Source organism: Camelus ferus, chromosome 16 (assembly GCF_009834535.1).
Source record: "Camelus ferus isolate YT-003-E chromosome 16, BCGSAC_Cfer_1.0, whole genome shotgun sequence".
Lineage (NCBI taxonomy): Eukaryota > Metazoa > Chordata > Mammalia > Artiodactyla > Camelidae > Camelus > Camelus ferus.
The window spans coordinates 24,269,930-24,290,854 of NC_045711.1; the positions used below are offsets into that span (position 1 = coordinate 24,269,930).

At 57.2% G+C, this 20,925-nt stretch overlaps 2 protein-coding genes across 3 annotated transcripts; one reads left to right on the plus strand and one right to left on the minus strand.

Annotated features, from left to right (window-relative positions):
- Nucleotides 1–68: 68 nt before the first annotated feature.
- Nucleotides 69–11,421, plus strand: LOC102523465 (glutamine-rich protein 2). Its single transcript, XM_032498239.1, has 16 exons — nucleotides 69–85; nucleotides 167–252; nucleotides 801–898; nucleotides 1,395–1,509; nucleotides 4,259–4,513; nucleotides 5,258–5,380; nucleotides 5,466–5,540; nucleotides 5,728–5,892; nucleotides 6,012–6,133; nucleotides 6,744–6,809; nucleotides 7,071–7,172; nucleotides 7,783–7,986; nucleotides 8,370–8,517; nucleotides 8,881–8,968; nucleotides 9,712–9,840; nucleotides 11,219–11,421. Exons 3-16 carry the CDS (start codon nucleotides 810–812, stop codon nucleotides 11,419–11,421), a joined length of 1,884 nt encoding a protein of 627 aa, XP_032354130.1. The 5' UTR covers nucleotides 69–85; nucleotides 167–252; nucleotides 801–809.
- Nucleotides 11,422–14,010: 2,589 nt separating this feature from the next.
- UBALD2 (UBA like domain containing 2) lies at nucleotides 14,011–19,606 on the minus strand. 2 transcript variants are annotated; one of them, XM_032456778.1, is made up of 3 exons: nucleotides 19,191–19,606; nucleotides 18,756–18,818; nucleotides 14,011–15,171 (listed from the first exon to the last, which is right to left on the minus strand). In XM_032456778.1, the coding sequence occupies exons 1-3, from the start codon at nucleotides 19,308–19,310 to the stop codon at nucleotides 14,851–14,853; spliced, it is 504 nt and encodes a 167-aa protein (XP_032312669.1). In that variant the 5' UTR covers nucleotides 19,311–19,606; the 3' UTR covers nucleotides 14,011–14,850. The 2 variants fall into 2 exon arrangements, with proteins under 2 accessions (XP_032312669.1, XP_032312670.1); XM_032456779.1 differs by having other exon boundaries at nucleotides 14,011–15,168; nucleotides 19,191–19,603.
- Between the last annotated feature and the right edge of the window lie 1,319 nt (nucleotides 19,607–20,925).

Below are 20,925 nucleotides of genomic sequence, written 5' to 3' on the forward strand. Positions count from 1 at the left end.
AGAGAATGTTGAAAAATTCAACTTAACCTTTGCACATTCACAACTCTAGCTCCAGAGAATAATAAGAGTTGGGTGAACATTGAGGGTAAGTTGTCCCCTTGCCCTGGGGATTGGGAGCCCACTGGAAATCTCACCCTTCTGATGCTAAGGCCACTGTTCTCCATAGTCAAGAAAACCATACCCGCTGACCTCCTGGAACAGCTGAAGACTTTAAAGACCTTGACCAAAGAAATTCAGCAGGAAAAAGCAAAAGTAAGGGAGGGTCTGCCTATTTGGCCTTTGAGTGCCAACAATCCCACTTTCCATTTGTATTTTGATGGATTACACAGCCCTTTCACTTACACTGTTATCTCACTGGATCTTTAAAATCCCCTCAGATGGGGAATGCACCTTAGGTGTCATCGTGTTCATTTCCTGGATCCAAAACCTAATATTCAAAGCTGTTCAAATTCAGTTGAGCCGACAAGGAGGCCCAAGCTCCTTTCATTACATGTGGCCATTTCCACTAAAACCCACTGTCACTGGAGTGGCCTTGGAGCCAAGTTTGTGGGACAGTCTGGGACCAGCAGTCACAGCGAGGCCCTGCTAGATCTCCAGTCATTCTCATAATGCCAGTTATCTATCTCTGTGGGATGGATGGATGGATGGATGAATGGATGTCAGGAAGGGGCCTTGGGTTTTGTCAGAGGATTGGATTAGGATTAGCCGGTGGGGCAAGGGGCTTGCTTGAGCTGCAGAGGTACCTTAAGAAAGCAGAGATTTCAAGCCTGCTTGACCCTCCTTTTCCATTGGGTTTGTAGTTGGACCGGATGAACAGAATCCTGGAAGGTGATGGGAAGCAAGAAATAGGGAAGGAGGTGAAAGCTGGCCAGCTGAGCCTGCAGCTGGGGATCCTCAGGTAAAACCCCCCTGCCAAGTGCAGCTGTGTCCCGGCATCCCATGTTCTCAGCCAAGTGGGTGACAGCAGCTTTTGGTTCACTCATCCCGGAACTGACCCCTGTCTTTGACCCGGATCGTGTCTGCCCCCCATGTTGTCCATAGCTAGTTCAAGTTGCCGGTGGAGGTTTCCCAGGTTCTGAAAACAGCTCAGCACCCGGGCTTGGAAGAGCCAAAAAAAAAAAAAAAAAAAAAACTCCTTAGACTCTGTCCCTAGTTGGAGGCTTCAGAGCATTTGCTAAAACCCCGAAGAGCCTAGGTCTCACCCTCTCAGGCCAGCACACTGGGCACCCACCTCCAGGACAGGCAGGGCCTTGGACTCCTTAGACAGAGCCTGCTGGAGGGGGGCGTGCAAGAGCCCCAGCCTCCATCCTCCATCCCTGACGGCCAGGGCGCTGCCCTGTGGGGCCCAGGCCCCTGGGCTGGTGGTGGGGCCCGACCAGCTCTCTTGCATGCAGGGTCACTGTGGCTGACATTGAGAAGGAGCTGGCAGAGCTGAGGGAGAGCCAAGAGCGGGGCAAGGTCAGCATGGAACATTCAGTCTCCGAAGCCTCCCTTTACCTGCAGGATCAGGTGAGGATTCCACACTCTTCAGCCATAGGGGCTGGGGCCTTCCTCAGAACTGGCTGTGGATGGTGGGCATACTTGACTCTTACTTGATACATAATTTGCAAATATTTTCTCCCATTCTCTGGGTTGTCTTTTCACTGCCTTGATAGTGTCTGCCTTTAAGTCTTGAGTGGTGCTATCCTTGGTCACCCCAGAATGTTCCCGGTGAGGAGTGTCTGGACGAGGAACAGCCCTCTGAGGGTTCGCAGAAGGGTCAGAGAGGAAAAGCTACTGGACCCAGAGGGGCCCACTCTTCAGAAGAGTGTAGGCTGTTCTGTGGCAAGAGTCTTGCTGAGCTCAGGCAAAAGGGAGCTTGGCTGAAAGTACATACAAGTACAGGAAATTGGGGAAAGTGGAATTTCCAGGCCAAGGGGGCAGTCTGGCCCGGGCCACTAGCTGTCTGTCTGTCTGAGTCCTCTTTTGTGTTTATCTTTGCCTCTGTGTCCCTTTCCTTATCCAGCTCTCTCAAATACGCCCACATTCCTCTTCCCTTTTGCAATCTCTCAATCAGCTTTCTTTCTTTTTTTTTTTTTTAATTTTTCCCTTCCAGTTTTATTGAGACGTAATGGACATATGGCACTGTATACTTTTTGTAGGAGGGAAGGGGGTAATTAGGTTGTATTTCTTTATTTGTTTGAATGCAGGTACTGGGGTTTGAACCCAGGACCTCATGCTTACTAGGCGCACGCTCTACCACTGAGCTATGCCCTCCCCGCTCAGTCAGCTTTCTTATCTCTCACACACGGTCCTAAGTGGCTGTCCCAGTCCCTGCAGTGTCACACACTTCCAAGAAAGGGGGCCTGAAGTTGGCTCAGCCCCCCTCTCTGAGCCAGGAAACACATCACTTTGGCCAGTCCAGTGTCTGCCCAGGACTAATCATTTATGGGGATAAACAGGGACCATGGGATCCAGAAAAGAGCAGAAGGGCCAATGGAAGGAGTTTATTCTCACCCAGACCATGAGACCCATGCCCCCAGTGGTGGTAGTAGTAGCATTTATGACATGCTTTCCTTTTTATTAAAGTGCAGTTGATTTGCAATATTATATTAGTTTAAAGTGTACAACATAGTGATTCAATATTTGTATAGATTATACTCTATTTAAAGTTATTATAAAATAATGGCTATATTTCCCTGTGCTGTACAATACATCCTGTAGCTCACTAATTTTATATAAAGTAGTGCATACCTCATAATCCCCTACCCCTATAATGCCCCTCCTCCTTTCCCTCTCCCCACTGTTAACCACTGTGCTCTATACCTGTGAGTCTGTTTTGTTATATTCGCTGATTTGTTTTATTGTTTAGAGTCTGCCTATACGTGACAACATACAGCATTTGTCTTTCTCTGACTTATTTCACTAAGCATAATACCCTCTTGGTCCATTCACATTGTGGCAAATGGCAGAATTTCATTGTTTTTTATGGCTGAGTAATATTCCATTGCGTATATACACCCAATTTTCTTTATCCATTCATCTGTGGTTCGAAGCTTAGACTGCTTCCATGTCTTGGCTACTGTAAATAATGCTGCTGTGAACATTGGGGTGTATGTATCTTTTTGAATTAGTGTTTTCATTTTCTTCAGATTACACCCAGGAGTAGAATTGCTGGATGATAATTCTATTTTGAGTTTTTTGGGGAACCTCCATATTGTTTTCCATAATTCACATTTTACATTCCCACTAATAGCGTGCTAGGGTTCCCTCTTCTCTACAAACTTGTCGACATTTGTTATTTGTAGACTTTTTGATGATGGCTATTCTGACTGGTGTGAGGTGATATCTGACTGTGGTTTTGATTTACATTTCTCTAATAATTAGCAGTATTGAGCATCTTTTCACGTGCCTGTTGGCCATCTGTATATCTTCTTTAGAAAAATGTCTGTTCAGGTCTTCTGCCCATTTTTAAATCAGGTTGTTTGTGTTTTTGATATTGAATTGTATGAGCTGTTTATATATTTTGAGTATTTACCCCGGTCAGTCATATCATGGGCAAATATTTTCTCCCATTCAGTAGGTTGTCTTTTCTTTTTTGTCAATGGTTTCCTTTGCTGCACAAAAGCTTTTAAGTTTAATTAGGTCTCATTTGTTTATTTTTGCTTTTGTTTCCTTTGCCTTAGGAGACACATCCAAAAAAACCTATCGCTACGATTTATATCGAAATGTGTTCTGCCTATGTTTTCTTTGAGTTTTATGGTTTCTGATCTTACATTTAGGTCTTTAATCCATTTTTAAAGTTTTGTACATAATGTGAGAAAATCACTTTCTCTTATTGTTATTTACATGCTAGATGGGGACAGAGTGTGTGTGAACCCACCCCTCATGTCCCCACGGCCAGGAGCAGGGCCTGCATGTCATCAGGGTCCTCTAGGTCTTTATGGACTGACTAATGGACATCACCACTCTAGGATTTAGCTAGGGACGTTTCTCACGTGGCACGGATGGGCTGGCGGCTGGAGGAAGGTCCAGAAGCCTCCTTCCTGCAAGCGCTGATGTCAGCATTAGTACTACACTCCCTGGGGTTCTGTTTACCATTTAATGGGTGGACATCGAGGACCCTGATGGGCTGCATACCCCAAGAGGCACAGAGGCTGCGGTGACTGCCCGGATCATGGCTGGCCAGGGGCAGAAGGCACATGCTAGCGGTGACAGTGCGGACGCAGTGTGGCTGTGCCTTGCTCATTGCCCCACTCCTGCCCTCTTGCCTGCACAGTTAGACAAGCTCAGGGCGATCATCGAGAGCATGCTGACCTCGTCCTCCACACTGCTGTCTATGAGCATGGCCCCTCAAAAGGCCCCAACACTCCTGGCACCTGGCCAGATTGACCCTGAGGCCGCCTGCCCAGCCTGCAGCCTGGACCTGAGCCACCAGGTCAGCACGCTGGTGCAGCGCTACGAGCAGCTCCAGGACATGGTCAACAACCTGGTTGCCTCCCGACCCTCCAAGAAGTCCAAGCTGCAGAGCCAGGTGATGCCGCTCGCCTCCCATCTGCACAGCCGCTCACGGCCCGTGGATCGGGGAGCTGCTGGTGGAGTCCCCAGGGGTGGGGTGTTTGGGCCTCAGGGCCACTTTTCCATGGTGGAGCCCTTTCGTGACCACACAAAAGTGCCTGGTTTCTCCCTAGGGTCACAGCGAGGGCAGCCACAGAGCTGGCTCTGGGGACAGGGGACCAAGCGGAAGAGCTGGCTCCATGGGCAGGGACAGCACGGCTGCCTGAGGGCTGGCAGTGCCGTTCACGTGCTTCAGGGATGCTGGCTGAGCTTTAGAATTCATTGCCCCCAGCTTCCCACTGGTCTTGTGGACCTCATCCTGATTCCCCTCTAAAGGGTAGGCCTGAGTCCTGCCTCTGGGATTCCAGAATTCAGATTCAGCTCAGGGCAGGTGGGGAGACTGTAGCCCACACCCCAACTCCTAGGGGCCCTGGGGCAGCTCACCACTCCTGGGCCTCAGGACCACCTCTACGCATCACCCCTACTGGTGTACCAGGTCCCTCGAGTCTGGTCCATGGGGAGGTGTCCGGTTGGGTGGACTGGGGGAAGGGCAGAGAGCCTCTCCACTGTCACTGGGAAATTGTGGAGGCCCCTGAGGAGAGCCAGGATGTGGTCCAAAGTTGGCCTGTCTGCCGGGTGATGCTTTAAGGGCTGACTTTCCAGGGGCAACAACACCCCTGAGAGTGCCCTAGGGAGCCTGCCTTTGTCCTTCCTGCCACAGGATGAAGAGCTGCTGGGCCACATCCAGAGCGCCATCCTGCAGGTGCAGGGCGACTGTGAGAAACTCACTGTCACCACCAGCAGCCTCATCAAGGACCATCAGCAGAAGCAGAAGGACATTGACGTGAGGCCTGGCAGGGCAGCAGGGGCAAGGCTGAGGCACGCCCCCAGGTCCTTGCTCCTCATCCTCTGCTCCCTCGGCCCCCCAGGTGTTGTACCAGGGTCTGGAGAAGCTGGAGAGGGAGAAGGCCAACCGGGAACACCTGGAGATGGAGATTGACATGGTAAGGCCAGGCCTGAGAAGCCACCTGTGTCCCAGGGAGGTCTCACTGCTCATTCTTCAAGAGGCCAGGAGAGGAGGGGAGCCCAAGGAGGATGTGTGCCCAGTGTCGGGGTTGCCACTGTGGGGAGTGGGGTCCCTCCGTGACTCTCTCCCATCCCGTGGGGGCGCCTCGTCCTCTCTCCGGGCAGAAAGCCGACAAGAGTGCCCTGGCAGCCAAAGTGAGCCGTGTCCAGTTTGATGCCACCACGGAGCAGCTGAACCACATGATGCAGGGGCTGGTGGCCAAGATGAGCGGGCAGGAGCAGGACTGGCAGAAGATGCTGGACAAGCTCCTGGGGGAGATGGACAGCAAGGTGAGGACCAGGAGGAGCCTCCAGGGCCCCCTGGGTTGGGACAACACCACCTCCTCCAGGTCCTGCAGACCCCCACCTGCTTTCTCAGAGCTTCCCCGGTCCCTGGTCCCCTCCTGCAGCTGGACCGCCTGGAGCTGGACCCAGTGAAGCAGGCACTGGAGGATCGGTGGAAGTCATTGCGACAGCAGCTCAAAGAGCGCTCTCCACTCTACCAGGCAGACGAGGCAGCTGCCATGAGGAGGTGAGGCCCAGACGGGGTGAGGGCAGGCAATGGGCGGTGGGCGGGAGGGTCCCCAGAAGAGCAGCTCCGGCCAGGACGTGGTTTGCTCCCAAAGAATGGCTGATCCTGCCTCAGACTGTCCCACAGGAGGAGTTTTAGAGCCTGAAAAGTCTTCAAGCTCAGGCCAGATCAAACTACAGTGGAGAGAGGGAAGGGAGGGAGGCGGAAGGTTCTCTGGGCACAGCTGGTGGGGGGGGGATCACAGTTCCCAGAGCTGAGGGCACTCCCCGGGGCCTGGCAGCTTGAGTCCCAGGATTTCCATTTGTGGCCGCCAGAGGGCCCCTAAGGCTTATGCAGCACATCTCTGGGGGCTCTTGGGAACCCTGCTAGCTTTGGGGTTGGACAGGTCGGTGCTGGATGTGTGCCCAGAAGCTGTGTGTCTAGGAGCTGGTGAGTTTCTGGGGAACAGGGCCCAGATCTGCCTCTGGTGGCCTGGAGCCTGTCACCTTGGGCACTGAGTGCCCAGCCTGCCTGGCCTGCAGAACACCAAGCCCCCTGGGTTCTCCATCTCTCCCATTCCTGATCCTCTGGGCAGGGCACTCACCCTCTGAGTGTATCCCCTCCCTCACAGGCAGCTCTTGGCGCATTTCCACTGCCTCTCATGTGACCGTCCCCTGGAGACACCTGTGACTGGACAGTGAGTGACCCCAGCTGGTGGCGGTAATGGGAGAGGGCACAGCAGGGCTGCACCTCCTCTAGTCCCTGCCTGCCTCCAACTCCTGTCCTCTCCTCTTTCACGAGTCCACTCCACTCCGTCTGCCGGGCCTGCTCCTGCCCCTCGTCCTTCGGTCCCAGGTGGAAAGGCTCCGTGGGCAGGTGGAGTGTGGGGAGTGGGTGGTGGGCTTGGACAACGGGGTCTCTCACATTCCAACCCTCCCTTCTCCCTGGCCATGCCCAGAGCCATCCCCGTGACTCCCGTGGGCCCAGGCCTGCCGGGGCACCGCTCCGTCCGCCCCTACACGGTCTTTGAATTGGAGCAGGTCCGGCAGCAGAGCCGCAGGTATGGGCAGGGGCATCCTGTGCAGGGCTTCACAGGGGAGGGGTCTGGAGGGCCAGAGCAGGGGCATCTCCTCCCGGCTGGGAGGGCTGCTAGGGCGCTTTCTGAAGGAGCTCCCAGGAGAAGAAGAGTGCAGCCCTGGTCACACCTGCCTTTGGGTCCCTGCTGGGGGTCCTGGTGGGACATTGCCTCTGAGACCCCCCTTTCCCTGCTCATATCCAGGCATGGCAGGAAGGGAGAGGGGGTAGCTCGATAGTTGAATAGGGGGTTGTGTTTCATGCTCCCTGGGACTCCTGCCCTCCTCCCTGCAGCCCTTCCACCTCCTAAGGATGGAGTTTAGCGTAAAGGACAGTTTTCAAACTGTGCTTAGAGCCCCAGGGGTGCGGGGCCTGGGTGCGGGGCCGATCTCAGCCCTCCCGCCCCAGTGGTAGCTGGAGGAGCTGGGCTTCTCTCCATCCAGCTCTCCTGAACGTTCCCAGCTCAGGAGCCTTCCTCAGCAAAAAGTCTGGCCCTGGTCCCTGGGGTTCTGCCCCTACAGGGTCCTGCTGGAAGGCGAGGACAGAGGGGGCCGGGTTCTGTTGAGCCTGGGCTCACCCCTCCCCTGGGCCCGCAGCCTGAAGCTGGGCAGCGCCGCCTTCCCCCGGGGTGACCTGGCGCAGATGGAGCGGAGCGTGGGGCGCCTGCACAGCATGCACTCCAAGATGCTCACGGACATTGAGAAGGTGCAGATACACTTTGGGGGCTCGGTCAAGGCCAGCAGCCAGATGATCCGAGAGCTGCTGCAGGCCCAGTGCCTCAGATCCCCCTGCTACAGACGGTGGGTGGCCGGGCCGGGCCCGGGAGAGCCTGACACAGGTTGTGCGTGTGTGTGTGTGTGAGTGAGTGTGAGGGAGAGTATGTGAGTGTGTATGTACTTGAGAATGTGTGTGAGAGTATGTGAACGTGTGAATACATGTCTTGCAATGTGTCTTTGTGCGGGAATGTGTGTGACTGTGTGTGTGTGAACACATGTGAGAAAGTGTGTGAGTGCGTGTGGCCCTCAGGATGGCCCTGCTGGGAGGCCGCCCTGCTCGCTGCCCTCTGCCCTCTGCCCCGTCCTCGCTCCAACCATGGACCCCGAGACCCTAGAGAGAGCCACCCTCTTCCCAGGGCTGTCCCAGGTCACACCTGCTCCTGGTGACTCTGCCATCTTTGTCACAGGCAGCCAGATATGGCCGATCACACCTACTCGCCAGTGTCCCGGCACTGCGGGGGCAGCCACACGCTCACCTACCCCTACCGCCGCAGCCGCCTACAGCACCCACTGCAGGGCCTGTACCCCCCGGAGGAGGTCCAGATCGCCATGAAGGTCAGGGCGCTGCCTGAGGGTGGCGAGGGAGGGAGCCCTGACATGACCATAGACACTCAGGTGGCTCTGGGAAAACCACTAGAAGTCACCTTCTCGGCCCTCGGCCCTGGGTCAGTTTCTTAACCAGACCCAGTTAAAGCCTCAGGTTCTTACGCTTTCCTGGGAAGAAGAATGCCACCCCAGCCACCCGCCCACCTGGCGTTACTGACTTCTGGCACTGCGGGCCCCCTTCACCCATCACTTGGCCCTGGTGCCCCCTAGAGCTCCCTCAATGGTTCTGAGCACTGTTTGGTGTCAGTGCCAAGGCAGGATGGGAGGGAAACTGAGTACCACATGGTAACGGATACCTGCCCACCTCCACAGCACGAGGAGGTGGATATCTTGGGCCTGGATGGACATATTTACAAGGGACGGATGGATACAAGGTTGCCAGGCATCCTCAGCAAAGAGAGTGAGTGTCCAGCTGGCCCAGAGGCCCCTCAGCGTACTTGCTTGGGTCTCACAGGGGCTGTCCAGCTCCTGGAGGCCCAGGCACTTCTTGGGGCCACCTGATCCTGGCTGCCTTTTCTTCTAATTCCCTGACTCCAAATGTTCTGGTTTCCAGAAGCCCCCAGGTCCATGTTTGCAGGTGCAGGTGCAGGTGCAGGCGGGGAACAGCTGTCCAGTCGCAGCCAATTTGCTGGGATGTCATGGCCCCATCTTTTCTTGCCAGCCTTCGCCCTCAGGCTGCCACCCTGGTTTTCCTGCCTAAGCCTCTGTTCCCAGCATCACCGAGGCCAAGTCCTCCCCGTTCTTCCAAACTAAAACTGCCCTCTCGTGAGCCCTGCATCCACGTAGTGAATGTTCCCTCCGGGCAGCTGTACCTGAATTGTGCCATTGATCACTTCCCACTGGCTCTGAAAGCATATGTGCACCTTTCTATTGCCTGCCCTCCCAACCTGTAAACCCGGGGTCAGAACTCACCCAGCACCTGGCACAGCCTCGTGTGTGTGTGGGCGGGACTCCAAGTGAGTGGGTGGATGGATAGATGGACAAACATATGAGTGAAGGAAGGGCTTCTAAGGGGTAGATCCAGGAACTCAGACAGAGAAGGATGCCAGCTGAGGCCAGCCGTGACCAGCAGCCCTCTCCCCACCCCCATGGGTCCCCACAGAGCTCCCAGAACCAACCCTCCCCTCCGCTGTCTCCTGGCAGACTCAGGAATTACAAAGCACAAGGCCAAGCAGTCCCGGCCCCATGTCCGCCAGCAGCGGTCCCTCAGTGACAGCAGTCATCTGCCCTCCCGGCCTCAGAGCGCTCAGATGCTGGCTGGCAACAACTCAGGTAGCTCCTCTCTGGCTGGAGGGTCCCTCTGGTGGCTCCGCCACTGCCCCCAGCCTTTCCTCCTTGGCCCGCCCGGCCCCTTTCCTGCCCGTGGCTGGTGTAAACCTTTATTTCCCTGGAGAGAGGAAGGCCTGGGAGCTGAGGGGTGGGATGGAAGGGAGGACAGAAAACCCACCATTACCGAAGGCTTGACAGGTGCCCGGTCTGTGAGGCTGATGCTCTGAGTGCCCATGTTTCACAGAAGGGGAAATAGGGGCAGGGCTGCTGCCCAAGCTCTGGCTCCAGGCCCAAGTCCTCCTCTTGCTCACGTGCTCCGGCTCTCCTGGAGTCCCCGCTCTCCCCAGAGGGGCTAAATCCTGCTTGAAAGTCAGGGGGTAAAGGCCCCCCTCGGGTACAGCCGCAGGTGGACGCCAGAGAGGGACACTGGCCTGCAGCCAGGAGGCTGCATCACTTCTGGATGACTCTGAGCACATCTCCCCCTTCTCTAGACCAATTTCCTCATCTGTCTATAAAGGGATGGTGGATTAGTGCCGCTCAGAGTTAGGCCCCACGAGAGTGTAAGAAAGGTGCTGACTTTCTTCCCATAGAACATTTTATACCCACAGTGCTTTGCAGATGCTTGTAGGAGGTGCAGGAGCCCCCAGCTCCTGCCCAGGCTAATAGCCCCAGGCGCTCTTTACCATCCCTTCCAGTTCCAGCACTCAGCAGGCGCCTGGCCGTCACGCTGCCTCGCCTTTAGTGAGGGTCCCTCACCAGCCAGGCCCTGCTGAGGAACTTTACACATATGAACCAATTTTAATACGCACACACATTAAAAGGGAGGGCTGAGAAAGCTGGGGCACAGAGAGGTCAAAGTACTTGCCCAAGGTCACACAGCAAGGAATTCAAAGCCAAGTCACCTGGCCCCAGAGCCAGGGCTGGTGACAGAGGGGAGACAGCATCCAGCAATGGACAGACAGCACAGGTGTGTGGCTCTGGCTCCCAGAACTGTTTCCTTAGGGGTACTTAGCTTTTTTCTCCCCAGTCCTATACTGTCTACTCCAAAGGCACTTACAATATTCTGGGAGCAGGAGAGAGAGGGTGGGTAGTCTTAGGGAAAATGCCTGCACCTATTTGTGTTAATACTGCCTAAATAGTCCCTGTATTAATAGAGGGAACGTTACTAAAGAGGCAGGCTCTTGGCCCCTGATGTAGGCTTGTTTATTTTTAACTCAGATACAAAAGCACTTTGCTTAGGGGGCTTGTAGGAGGGCTTGCCCCACTCCAGCATGAAGCCCCGGCTCAGCCTGGCTGCTCACAACTTCCCTGGGCTTTGGACAAGCTGGGGTGGGCGCGGGGAAGGGGGAGCAGCGCCATCTCAGCCCCTCCTGTCTCGCAGCTCCTCCTCAGCAGCGGAAAGACAGGCCCGTCTCCTCCGAGGGGCGCCTCTCCCAGCCGAACATGGCCCTCCTGCCCAGCCCCAGCGAGAAGGCAGACCTGCCGGCAGGGCTGGAGATGCACCTGGACGTGCCTCCCGGGGAGGGGCTCGAGGAGCCCACCCGGGGGCCGCGGTCTTCCACTACTCACCTGGCGGAGCTATAAATAAATGTTTAGGAAGCAGCTGGGGCGGTGAGGCTTCTCTGGTCCCGGCACAGGAAGGTGGAGTGGGAGGGAGGGGCCGCTTCAGGTCAGGCCTGCGGACCTCTTATAGCCTGAGGATTAGACCACTGCCCCCAAACAGATGAAGTTGTGCTCGGAGGGTGCGGGGGGCTTCGAGGGACGAGGAGGCAGCACAGGCCAGACCCCAGGCTCCAGGGACCAGCAGGCCGGTGAGGGGTCTGACCTCGACTGGACCGGGTTCTGTGGCCTTCTCTGGCTCCAGCCCCGTCTTGCGTCTGGGGAGGCTGGCCTAGAGGGTGGCCCCGCTGACTGGGGCACACTGGAGAGACTGAGATGCATGATGTCTGAGCTCCTGGCTGGACCCTGGAGTGAAGGTAAGGGGGGAGGCTTGCCCGCTCCTGGCTGGGGGCAGTGGCCAGCTCCTGGCCCGGCATGCCTGGGAAGAGCGGTGGCACCAGCACCAGGAAGGTTCCTGCTTGCCGTCCCCTGTGGCTCACCCTCGAGAGGCTGCTGCAGACGCCAGGGGGGCTCGGACCCCGGGGCCGCCAGGGCTCAGCCGCACCGGTTCCCCTCCCCAGGAATATAGAGCGTAAGTGTGTCGGCATCAGCCCCACAACCTGGAGGCCCAGCCCTGGTCCTGCTCCAGCCCGTCCGACTCCATTTGCGTGTCTCGTTGCCCTTCAAAAGGGCAAGGGGGCTCACTGCTGTCCCCCAAGTCAACTGTAAGGGATGTGCCCCCGTCCCCATTCAAAGCCCAGGGGACAAGGGAGAGCTGCCCCCAGTCAGACGCCTCTAAATTCTTGGAAGCAGTTTTCGGCCTCCAGGTCTGCTCTCATTGGCTCCTTCCTCAAAGTTGGGGTTCCCTTCCCCCACCCCCAGTCCCCCCTGACCCTCTGTCGTGGGAAAGGGATGTCCGGGCAAGAGGCTTGCTTTAGGGTGTGAGAAGGGCGGTAACAGTCACACAGGAAAGAAAAGTGTGGCAGGAAACAGCCCAGAAAAAGGGTTTCCCCCCATCCCCATGTGGGCAAAGGCAAGGTTGACTGGGGGTGTCGTGGGTGGGGTAGGTGCTCCCCATGGGAAGGGGCATCCCCCCTCTTTCCCCGTCTGCAGAGAGCCCATTCACCATTATGTAGTGACGAAATGCTCTCACAAGATAGGAGGGGGGGCGGCTTGAACCCCCGGGGTCCTGGTGAGCACCCTGACACCCTTGACTCTGCAAGCAGGAGGCAGGGCCCTGGCCAGCCCCCTCCTCTGCTCCCCCTCAGGCGCCCCCCCCCCCCGAGAAATAAATATCAGGTCTCTGGCTCAGTGTCCCTGGCCTAGAATCCAAACTCACCAGCTTGGCAGGGAAGTGGCAGCCAGGCCTCCGGGACGCCTCCAAGAGGGCCAAGAGCCACCTTCCCCAAGGAGCCCAGCTGCCCCGCACCTGGGCCCCGGCTGCCCGGCCGCCCCCGCACCTGGGCCCCGGCTGCCCTGCCGCCCCCAACCGGGGCCCAGGCTGCAAGGCACCGGTGCCCACGTGCCGCGAGGGGCTTCCCCTTCCAGCCTGGGAAAGCGCAGGTGGGCAGGGAGAGGGGAGCGGGTGGGAGGAGTCTCACCGGTTTCCAACCAGGAAATAAAACTGAAAGGACAAACCCAGCCCCAAAGTACACGACCACATGCAGAGGGGCAAGGGCAACTGCGCCCCGGGTTCTGCCCCACTCCCACGGGGGCTGCCCCACCGGCAAGTTTGGGCAGACACGAGAAGGCCCAGAAACAGGGTGGGCTGGCTTGCTAGGCGGGGCCCTCAAGGTCACTCAAGGGCTCAAGGACACTTTGGGCCTCAGCCTCCAGATCGACAGAGGTACCCACGGCAGCACCTGGGTTGCAGAGGGGCAGGGAACAAGCCAACTCACAGGTGCTGAAGGGGCTTGGGGGGGTGAGGGGCTAAGGCAGTATCCCTCCCCCCAGCACAGGACTCACAGAGGAATCTCAACCCTGGGGCCTGCCGCCCACCCCTGCAGCTGGGCGGGCGGGCTCCTCATGCACCTGGCCACCTGCACTGGAGTCTGAGAAAGGACCTCACTGGGCCAGGAATGGCCATCACTGCCTCCGTTGTCATGCCTGGAGGCCGAGCGGAAGGTGGGAAGGGAAAGGAAGCCAGTCCCTTTGGGGACCCACCCTGTCTCTATAGCTCCCTGGTAGCCTAGGCTGACCTTTGTGATGGGGACACACTAACCTAAAGGAGGCTGAGGGCAAAAAGAGAGACGGGCTTAGCTGGAAGATGCCTGGGGGGCCAGGCCGCTGCACGGAGGGGCCATCAGCCCACTGCAGATGACAGTGACGCCAGGACTGAAGGGAGAGGGTCATCGTAACCAAGCTAGGCCCAGTCCCTCCTCTTGTCCCCCCACCCAGCCGCATCCGGCCTGTCCTATCAGCCCCCTTGGCTGGATGCCCCTGGTCAGAACATGAAGACCAGCCACCTGGCAGTGGAGCCGGTCCCCCAACCGAAGCACAGCCGAGAACCCCACCACCCTCTTCCCAAGGAGACCACTTGCCCTACCAAGGTAAATAAAGGCACCGCAAACCAGGGAAGTTAGAAAAGTCTCTTTTAAGTTTTAAATTAAAATTTCACCCTGGTGAGATGATTGATTTGGGAACTACATCCAAAGGCAAGCCCTCCGCTGTCACCCGTGCGGCCGGGCGCAGTGAGGGAGGGCGGGCGGCTGCGGGGCAAGCCCCTGCCAGCAGAGCCCGGGCCCTTGGCCTGAGCCAGCTCTGCAGTCCCGCACGAGCCCTGCACACCCAGCTGGAGACAGAGGTGACACCAAGAGAGGTGACAAGAGCCAGAGAGCCACTGAGGAGCCAGCCACTAACTGGGGGTGGGGAGAGCCTCGTGATGGCAAAGAGGCCCCCACACCAGCAGCTCTGGGAGCCCCTCCTGCCGCCACCACTTGGAGAAGTGGGTGGTCCTTCTCCCAGAGGATTCCAGGTGAGACCTTTGAAAGGAGGCAGCTGGCAGACTCCGTGTGACTGCAAGGTCACACCACCTGGCTTCCAACCACCTTCCCTGGGACTGGGGTGGAGGAAGGGGTGCTGGCCCAAGGGGAGGATTCTCTGGCCCATCCCTGCTGACTCAGCACCCCGGTCAGCCAGCCCATTCTCACGTACATTAGTTAATTTTATATATTTTTATATATTATAGTTATATATTAAAAAGAAAAACTTGCCTGAAGAGAAACTCCTGAAGGACCCAAGTGGCTCAGGAAGTTTACTGTCCCCCCACCCACAAAAACTCTTTTATAAAATCTTCCAGTGCGAACTTCAGGAAACCCCTGCCCACCCCAGCTCCCCCCTGCCCTGGCCCTCCTGTGTCCCCCACGACCCTGGACCGCCCCCCAGCTCCAGCCCAGCGCCCGGCGGCATCCAGTCTCATCTCTGGCCATCCATCGCAGCCACGGCTTTCTGCTGGGTGCCCCCCTGCTGTGCTCCCGGGGGCCACGTGGGCTGTGGGTGGTGGAGGTGGTGGAAGCTGTGGGCCGTCGGGGAGGAGGGCGGGATCCAGGCAGCCTGGTGGCTAGGTGGGGACGAGGCCCAGAAAGGGCTGAAGTTTGCAGGGGGGGAGCAGGCCACGGCAGTCATGGGGCTGTTGCTGTTCTGCAGACCCTCGGAGGTGCGAAGCTTGGAGAACATGGCCAGCGCGTCAGGGAAGTTGGGCGGCGTGGCAGGTGTGTTGCTGGGGGTGCACATCTGCTGGGAGAGAACGCACATGTCGGGAGGGCTGCACCCTTGGGCCCCCAATTCCAAGCCATGGTCTGTGATCTCACCAAGCCTTCCTGTGGGGCTCACCCAGACCGGCCCCTCTTTTACCCCCATTTATCCCTCCATAAGCAGTTTCAACAGGACAAAAAGCACCCCTTGCGCCCTGAGCCAATAAAAAAAATGGGGACAGTTCCTACAATTTCCATCAAAATCACAGTATTTCCTGATGCTTGGGAATGACGCCCTGAGTGTCAGAGTAAATGGCCAGAAGCTGGGGTGTCAAATTAAAGCAAGGACAGGGGAGCAGCCCAGGACACCACTGCTTAGCGCCTCACCCTCGGTACGAAACCAGCTGGCTCCCTCAATAATCCGTCCACAGATGAGCCGAGGTTGTCGGTCATGGGAAGGTGGCCAGGTCCAGGGTCTCCCTCCTATGCCAACCTGGGAGAAGTTCCACTTTCTCCCTGCCTGGGTCCCCTGCACATCACAGTACCAGCCAGCGGGCCTCGGAGCCCCGCCACCATTACCTCACTTCTCACAGGGCTGCGAGGTCATTTTGATTGTTCTCTGTTACAGAGGAGGCAACTGAAGCCCCGAGCTCAAGCCACTTGACCAAGGGCCCAAGTCGAGAACCTGGGATTCCAGGGCTCCCAGGTCTGCAGGCCCGAGCTCTTAACCGCTCCCCAGCCACAACTCTGCACTGAGTCAAGTGCAACTTCATGCCTGGGTTCCCCAGAGGACCAAAAAACAGGGATTTTGGATTCCTGTGTCCCCAGCGTCCTCCCCCAGGCGGGATGCTGGCAGAGTGCCCCAGTCTGCTCAGTCCCTCTCAGCCCTCTTCCTGGGGTAGTTGCAAACATCCCGACATGCTGTCTGCCGCTACCCCGAGCAAGGACCCTCAGCCAGGAAGGGTAGGGGCTGGTTGCTGGCACCCTCCCTGCCAACACCAGGGACCATCGGCCCCCCCAACCCTGCAGCAGGCGCGTGCCATCCACCAGCATCTCGACAGGGCGCGGGGAAGAGGTAGCAGAGAACCAGGCCTGCACAAAGCGGGGTCTGACCCGGCAGCAGCTTCTCCCTTTCCCAGGAAGCCCTGGGAGACCTTCTTTGAATTTCTCCTAATTTTAGCAACACCAGCCCCTCCCCCAGGCACAGGGCTGGGGAGCAAGATTCTAGGGCTCTTCACCTTGCAGGCAGGGAGTTTTCACAGCTCTGCCGTTAGACCCCGGCCAAAAACAGGGACAGGCCCACAGGAGGCGGGGCAGACCCCCTTTCATTAACTGCGCCAGCCTCACAGCAGCAGCTGAGGCGCTCCAACCATTGTCCTCCTCAGGGGAGGCCAGAGGACCCTGAGCAGGCCCGGCCCCACCCAGACCACTTCCCTCCTCCCTTCACTATTCCCCCCCCCCCCCACCTAGGGCTGACTTCTCAGCAGCAGGAAACAATGAATGGGGGGTTGGGGGGAGAGGCCAATTTCATCACAGCATCGTGACCGACTTCCCCAGTTCAAGTCAGCACTGCCTATCTCCTCAGCAGCCACCCTGCTCCAGAGAATGGCCTAGATCAGGAACAGGCCTGTGCCCACTTGCCTGTGTGAGCTCAGGCAAGTTGCTTAACCTCTCTGGAGCCTCTCTCTACCTCTGTACATCCAGGGGTTTGGACCAGGTGCTATAAAACCCCCTCCATCTCTGTGCTTCTAATAGCCATGGATAGAGCTTTCCAGCTCCTGAGCATACCCAGTGTCCCCTGCACCCTGCTAATGCCCTACTGTTTCTCATCCAGTGTCTTTCTCCTCATCCTGGCCTTTCCAATCCAAGCCGGGCGCCCCCCTCATCTGGGAAGATGCCTCCAATTGTGTATGCACAGTAATTATGGAACAAACATCTATCAGTTACTCATGCCCTAGGTCACTTCTGGTATTGCTTTATGCCATTACTGATCTCTGGTGTCTTTTCCTTTGATTTATTATCTCTAAAAAAAAATGACCAACTCCTTGAGGGCAGGGATGGTGGTGTCGGCAGTGCTGATGGATACCTGGTGGACTGATGGATATATTGATCGTAATATCAGTTACAAAACCAGCCACTGGTTTTGAGGTAAACTCCAAGAGGATTATAATCCCTTGGGATTTGCAGGGACCCTAAAAGGACCACCGATCACAGCTCTTGTAGGCAAGACTCCCTGTTCAAGGCAGCAGGGTGTGCTGGAAGCCTGGGCCTTCTGAAATGACCACAGTTGGTGGAGCAAACCTCATGGCCCTTTTGACAGTAGTTGGAGGCCCAGGCCTGGGAGCCGGAGCTTCCCCTCGGTCAGGTGCAGGGGAGGGTCCCCTGGAGGTGAACCCCCTCTTGGTAGTTTACCAGGAGCCGGGCCTTAGCTGCCACAGCCCTGCAGCCAGCACAATTCCCCCATCATATTCCAACGCATTTCTGTTTTTTGACTTATACACAGCATGGGCCATTCCAAGCGAAAAGCTGGTTTAAAAGGTCAAGACAGACCCCTCTCTATCTATCCTTTGCAACTAGATGAAAACAGGGCGTCAAGGACAAGACACAGCAGAGGAACCATTTGCCGCTCCTCTAAGCAAGGCGGCAGCGCTGAGAAGGGAGCCGTGGACAAGGACACCAAGTGCTAAAAATGCCAAAAATGCACTCCGAGAGCCACAGCAGATCTCCTGGGGAAATCATGTTTTACAGCCCCTATCTCAGGGCCCAGTCCCTCCTCCCCCAGCAGGGCTAATAGGTAACTAGAGGGGTAGAGAAGGCATTCAAGCCTCTAAAGTGACAGGGGTGTCCTGTGACCGTGGAAAGCAGGATACGTTATGGCCAGGAGGGCAAAGGCCCAGGCCTGGGGCCAGCTTGGAAAAGAGAATAAAGCAAATCCAGGCCTGAACCACTGAGCACTGTTTCCTGTGGTTTTTACATTTCTTCACCTACTGAGGTTAAATGCATTCTTGGCTTATCTTGTCAAAAATCTGTAAGTCTTCCACACTCAGGGTATGTCTTTTTCCATGAACAGGAAAGAGTGAACATAACTCTCTGGGTAGAGCCCAGCTCCCAGGCCAGGGTGGATTTATCCCTTTCCTGTTCCCTGTAGAGCTGGGTTGTTGGGGTGGGGGTGGGGAGCCGCCACTCCAACAGGAAGAGGGGGCTCCCCATAAACAGACACCCCAGGTCCCAGTCCCCCAGGGCCCTTCACTCGCGCTCCCAGTTCCCCAGACGTCTAGTTATCATCCGAGCCCCCTCCCCATTCCCTGCCACCCAGCTACCCCTCCGGCCACCCTCGCCCCGCTCCTAGCCCCTGGCCCACGGAGGGGGCCGAGCACAAGGTCTTTGGTCGAGCTACAGCAGTCCAGGAGGACGGACCAGGAACTTGGGCGAGCTAGCCGGCCAGGGAGCCGCTCTTTCCTGGAAGACATTTTGGCTCTTTGTTTACATCGCGGCGCGGCGCTCCCCGGCAACATGGCTGTCACCGCCGGCGGCTGACAGCGGTCCCCTGCCCGCGCCCTCGGCCGCCCGGGTGGGCTGCGGGCCCGGGCGAGGCCGGCCCTCCCCCCGAAGCCCGGCCACACTTACCATCTGGTGGTGGTGGTGGCTGTTGGGAATGTTGGTTTCTTGGAAAAACGTGCTCAGGGCGGTCTGCGGACAAACACAGCGACAGGGCGGCGGTTAACGGGGCCGGGGCAGGAAGACCACCGGCCGGCCCTACGCCGGCGGGGCTCCTCCGCAGAGTCCGCGGCGCCGCGCTCGGGCCGCCGGGCCGGACCCCTCGACCCGCCGGCCTGCGTCGCTCGAGGGGGCGTCCCTGGGCCACGCGCGGGGGTGCCGGGTGGCAGGGCCCCGCGCCCCACGCGAGACCGCGCGGCCCCGGATCGCCTTGCGGGGAGATATAAATAGAGCTTCCCTCCCCCCTTGGCGGCGCGCGGCTGGGCGCCCCGGCCCGCACCCCCGCCCCAGCGCCGGAGCCGGGGAGCGGAGCCGGCCGGGAGAGCTCGCTCGGCCCGCACGCACCTCGAACTGCCAGTGGGCCGCCTGCAGCAGCTGCTTCGCCTGGTCGGCAGCGCAGCCCGCGGCCAGCACGAACTGGTTGATCATGACCTGGTGCCGCAGCTCATCCATGTTCACCGACATGGCTCCGGCCGGCGCGCACTCTCGGCCTCGGCGGCCGCGGGAGGCCGGCTGCCTTCGGCTCGTGATCGCCGCCGCCCGCGGCCCCCGGACCCTCGTCCGCCCCGCCGCCCGCCCGCCGCCCGTCGGGCGAGTGTTGTGGTCCGGCTCGCGCCGCCGGCGGACACCACAAACAACAGCGCGGGGCGGGGTCGGGTGTCCCAACGTTCGGGGGCCGCGAGCCGCCGCCGCTGATTGGCCCGCGCTGCTCGGCCAGCACCCGGCTCCGGTGCGGACGTTCGATTCGAATCCTGCGGCCTGCGGGCCCGCACTGTTTCTCTTTTTGCCCGGCCGCGCCCATTGGCGGACGTCGGCGCCGTGGGGCTCCCCGGCATTGGCTGGCCGCTGTGTTTTGGCTCGTCCTGGCTCGGGATTGGCCACGGCCGGGCTATTGGGGCGGAGCCGCGCGCGCTGATTGGCCTCCCGTGGGCCTGTTTGAACTCAACTTGAAAACCTTGAGTGCCTGCTGATTGGCCGAGGCTCCTCTGTTTGCTGTTGTAGGCTTGGGGGTGGTGCGGCCAAGTTCATTCATTACTTCATTGAAACCGAACATGCTCAGCTGGAAAAGCAAGACAGAGTAGCTTTGACTCATTTCCTCTGAAAGATGCGGTCATCTCGAGAAACAGAGTGATCAAAATAGAAAACAGAGCCTTTGCAGCTGCTCAAGTCTCAAAATTGTTTATTTTTTTAAACTTTCAAGCAGCTTTTTTTTTTTTTTTTTAGCTTTTTATTGAAATGTAAGATACCCCCTTCATGCCTCCTTCCAATCACTACTCACTCCAGGGGTCAAACAGCCCTTCCCTACATTTTTAGGGCAAAACTTTACTCTCTGGAGATGTAAGCTAGTGTTAATGTACACTAAATAGAATTGCAAGGGGGGCGCGGGAGGGAGAAATGAGACTTTCTCGGACACTAATATCCCAAACTGAATTTTTTTTCCCCTTAAATTGATTGACCTAACTGAAACTTTAATTTCTACCATCTTTTAAAAATAGAGTGTTTCTATACAGGTACTGGCTCTCAACTCTAGACATTTAAAAGCAAAGTTTGCTGATGTGCGCTGAGCTTCCACCTTCTGGATTAGGATTTAACATTCAGGGTTTCTGCTTGGGAATTGTGGGGGTGGGGAAAGAACTAGGAATTTCAGCAGACCGAAGAAGGCACAGAGGTTAGGAAGGTAAATCTTGCTAGGAATTCACTGTTAGAATTTCTGCTTCTGAAAACCTTAGTAAGTTTTTGATCTGAAATACCAATCACAGAGTATACATAATTATTAGTCAAGAGTCTGCAGAACAGGCTACAACGAAGAAAGCAAGCCATGGTTCTATTTTGACGTTGCCCAAAGTGGATTTAACTCTCCATCTAAGAAAACTTAGCCATATAAAAAATAGAATTATAAATAAGGAAAAAGTTACACCCAGTGTTTATGTACCGATCAAAAACAGCCTCGGGCACTACACTGAGTTTGTCCCATTTAGTTCGTCTTTTTGTTTGTTTGTTTTGAACTGACGGGAGTCAGCTTTTTGCCTGCCCGAACTCGTGTCTCTTGCCGTAATTGCACTTAGCCGCCCCCAAGTGC

Excerpts from the sequence above, each read along its gene's own strand:
- UBALD2 (XM_032456778.1), bottom strand. The coding sequence starts at position 19,310 with ATGTCGGTGAACATGGATGAGCTGCGGCACCAGGTCATGATCAACCAG. Across the intron at positions 18,819-19,190 it reads CGGCCCACTGGCAGTTCGAG|ACCGCCCTGAGCACGTTTTT; the intron begins GTGCGTGCGGGC and ends GTTTGTCCGCAG. Across the intron at positions 15,172-18,755 it reads GCCACCACCACCACCAGATG|CAGATGTGCACCCCCAGCAA; the intron begins GTAAGTGTGGCC and ends GTTCTCTCCCAG.
- LOC102523465 (XM_032498239.1), top strand. The coding sequence starts at position 810 with ATGAACAGAATCCTGGAAGGTGATGGGAAGCAAGAAATAGGGAAGGAG. Across the intron at positions 5,381-5,465 it reads AGAAGCAGAAGGACATTGAC|GTGTTGTACCAGGGTCTGGA; the intron begins GTGAGGCCTGGC and ends TCGGCCCCCCAG. Across the intron at positions 6,134-6,743 it reads GAGGCAGCTGCCATGAGGAG|GCAGCTCTTGGCGCATTTCC; the intron begins GTGAGGCCCAGA and ends CCTCCCTCACAG.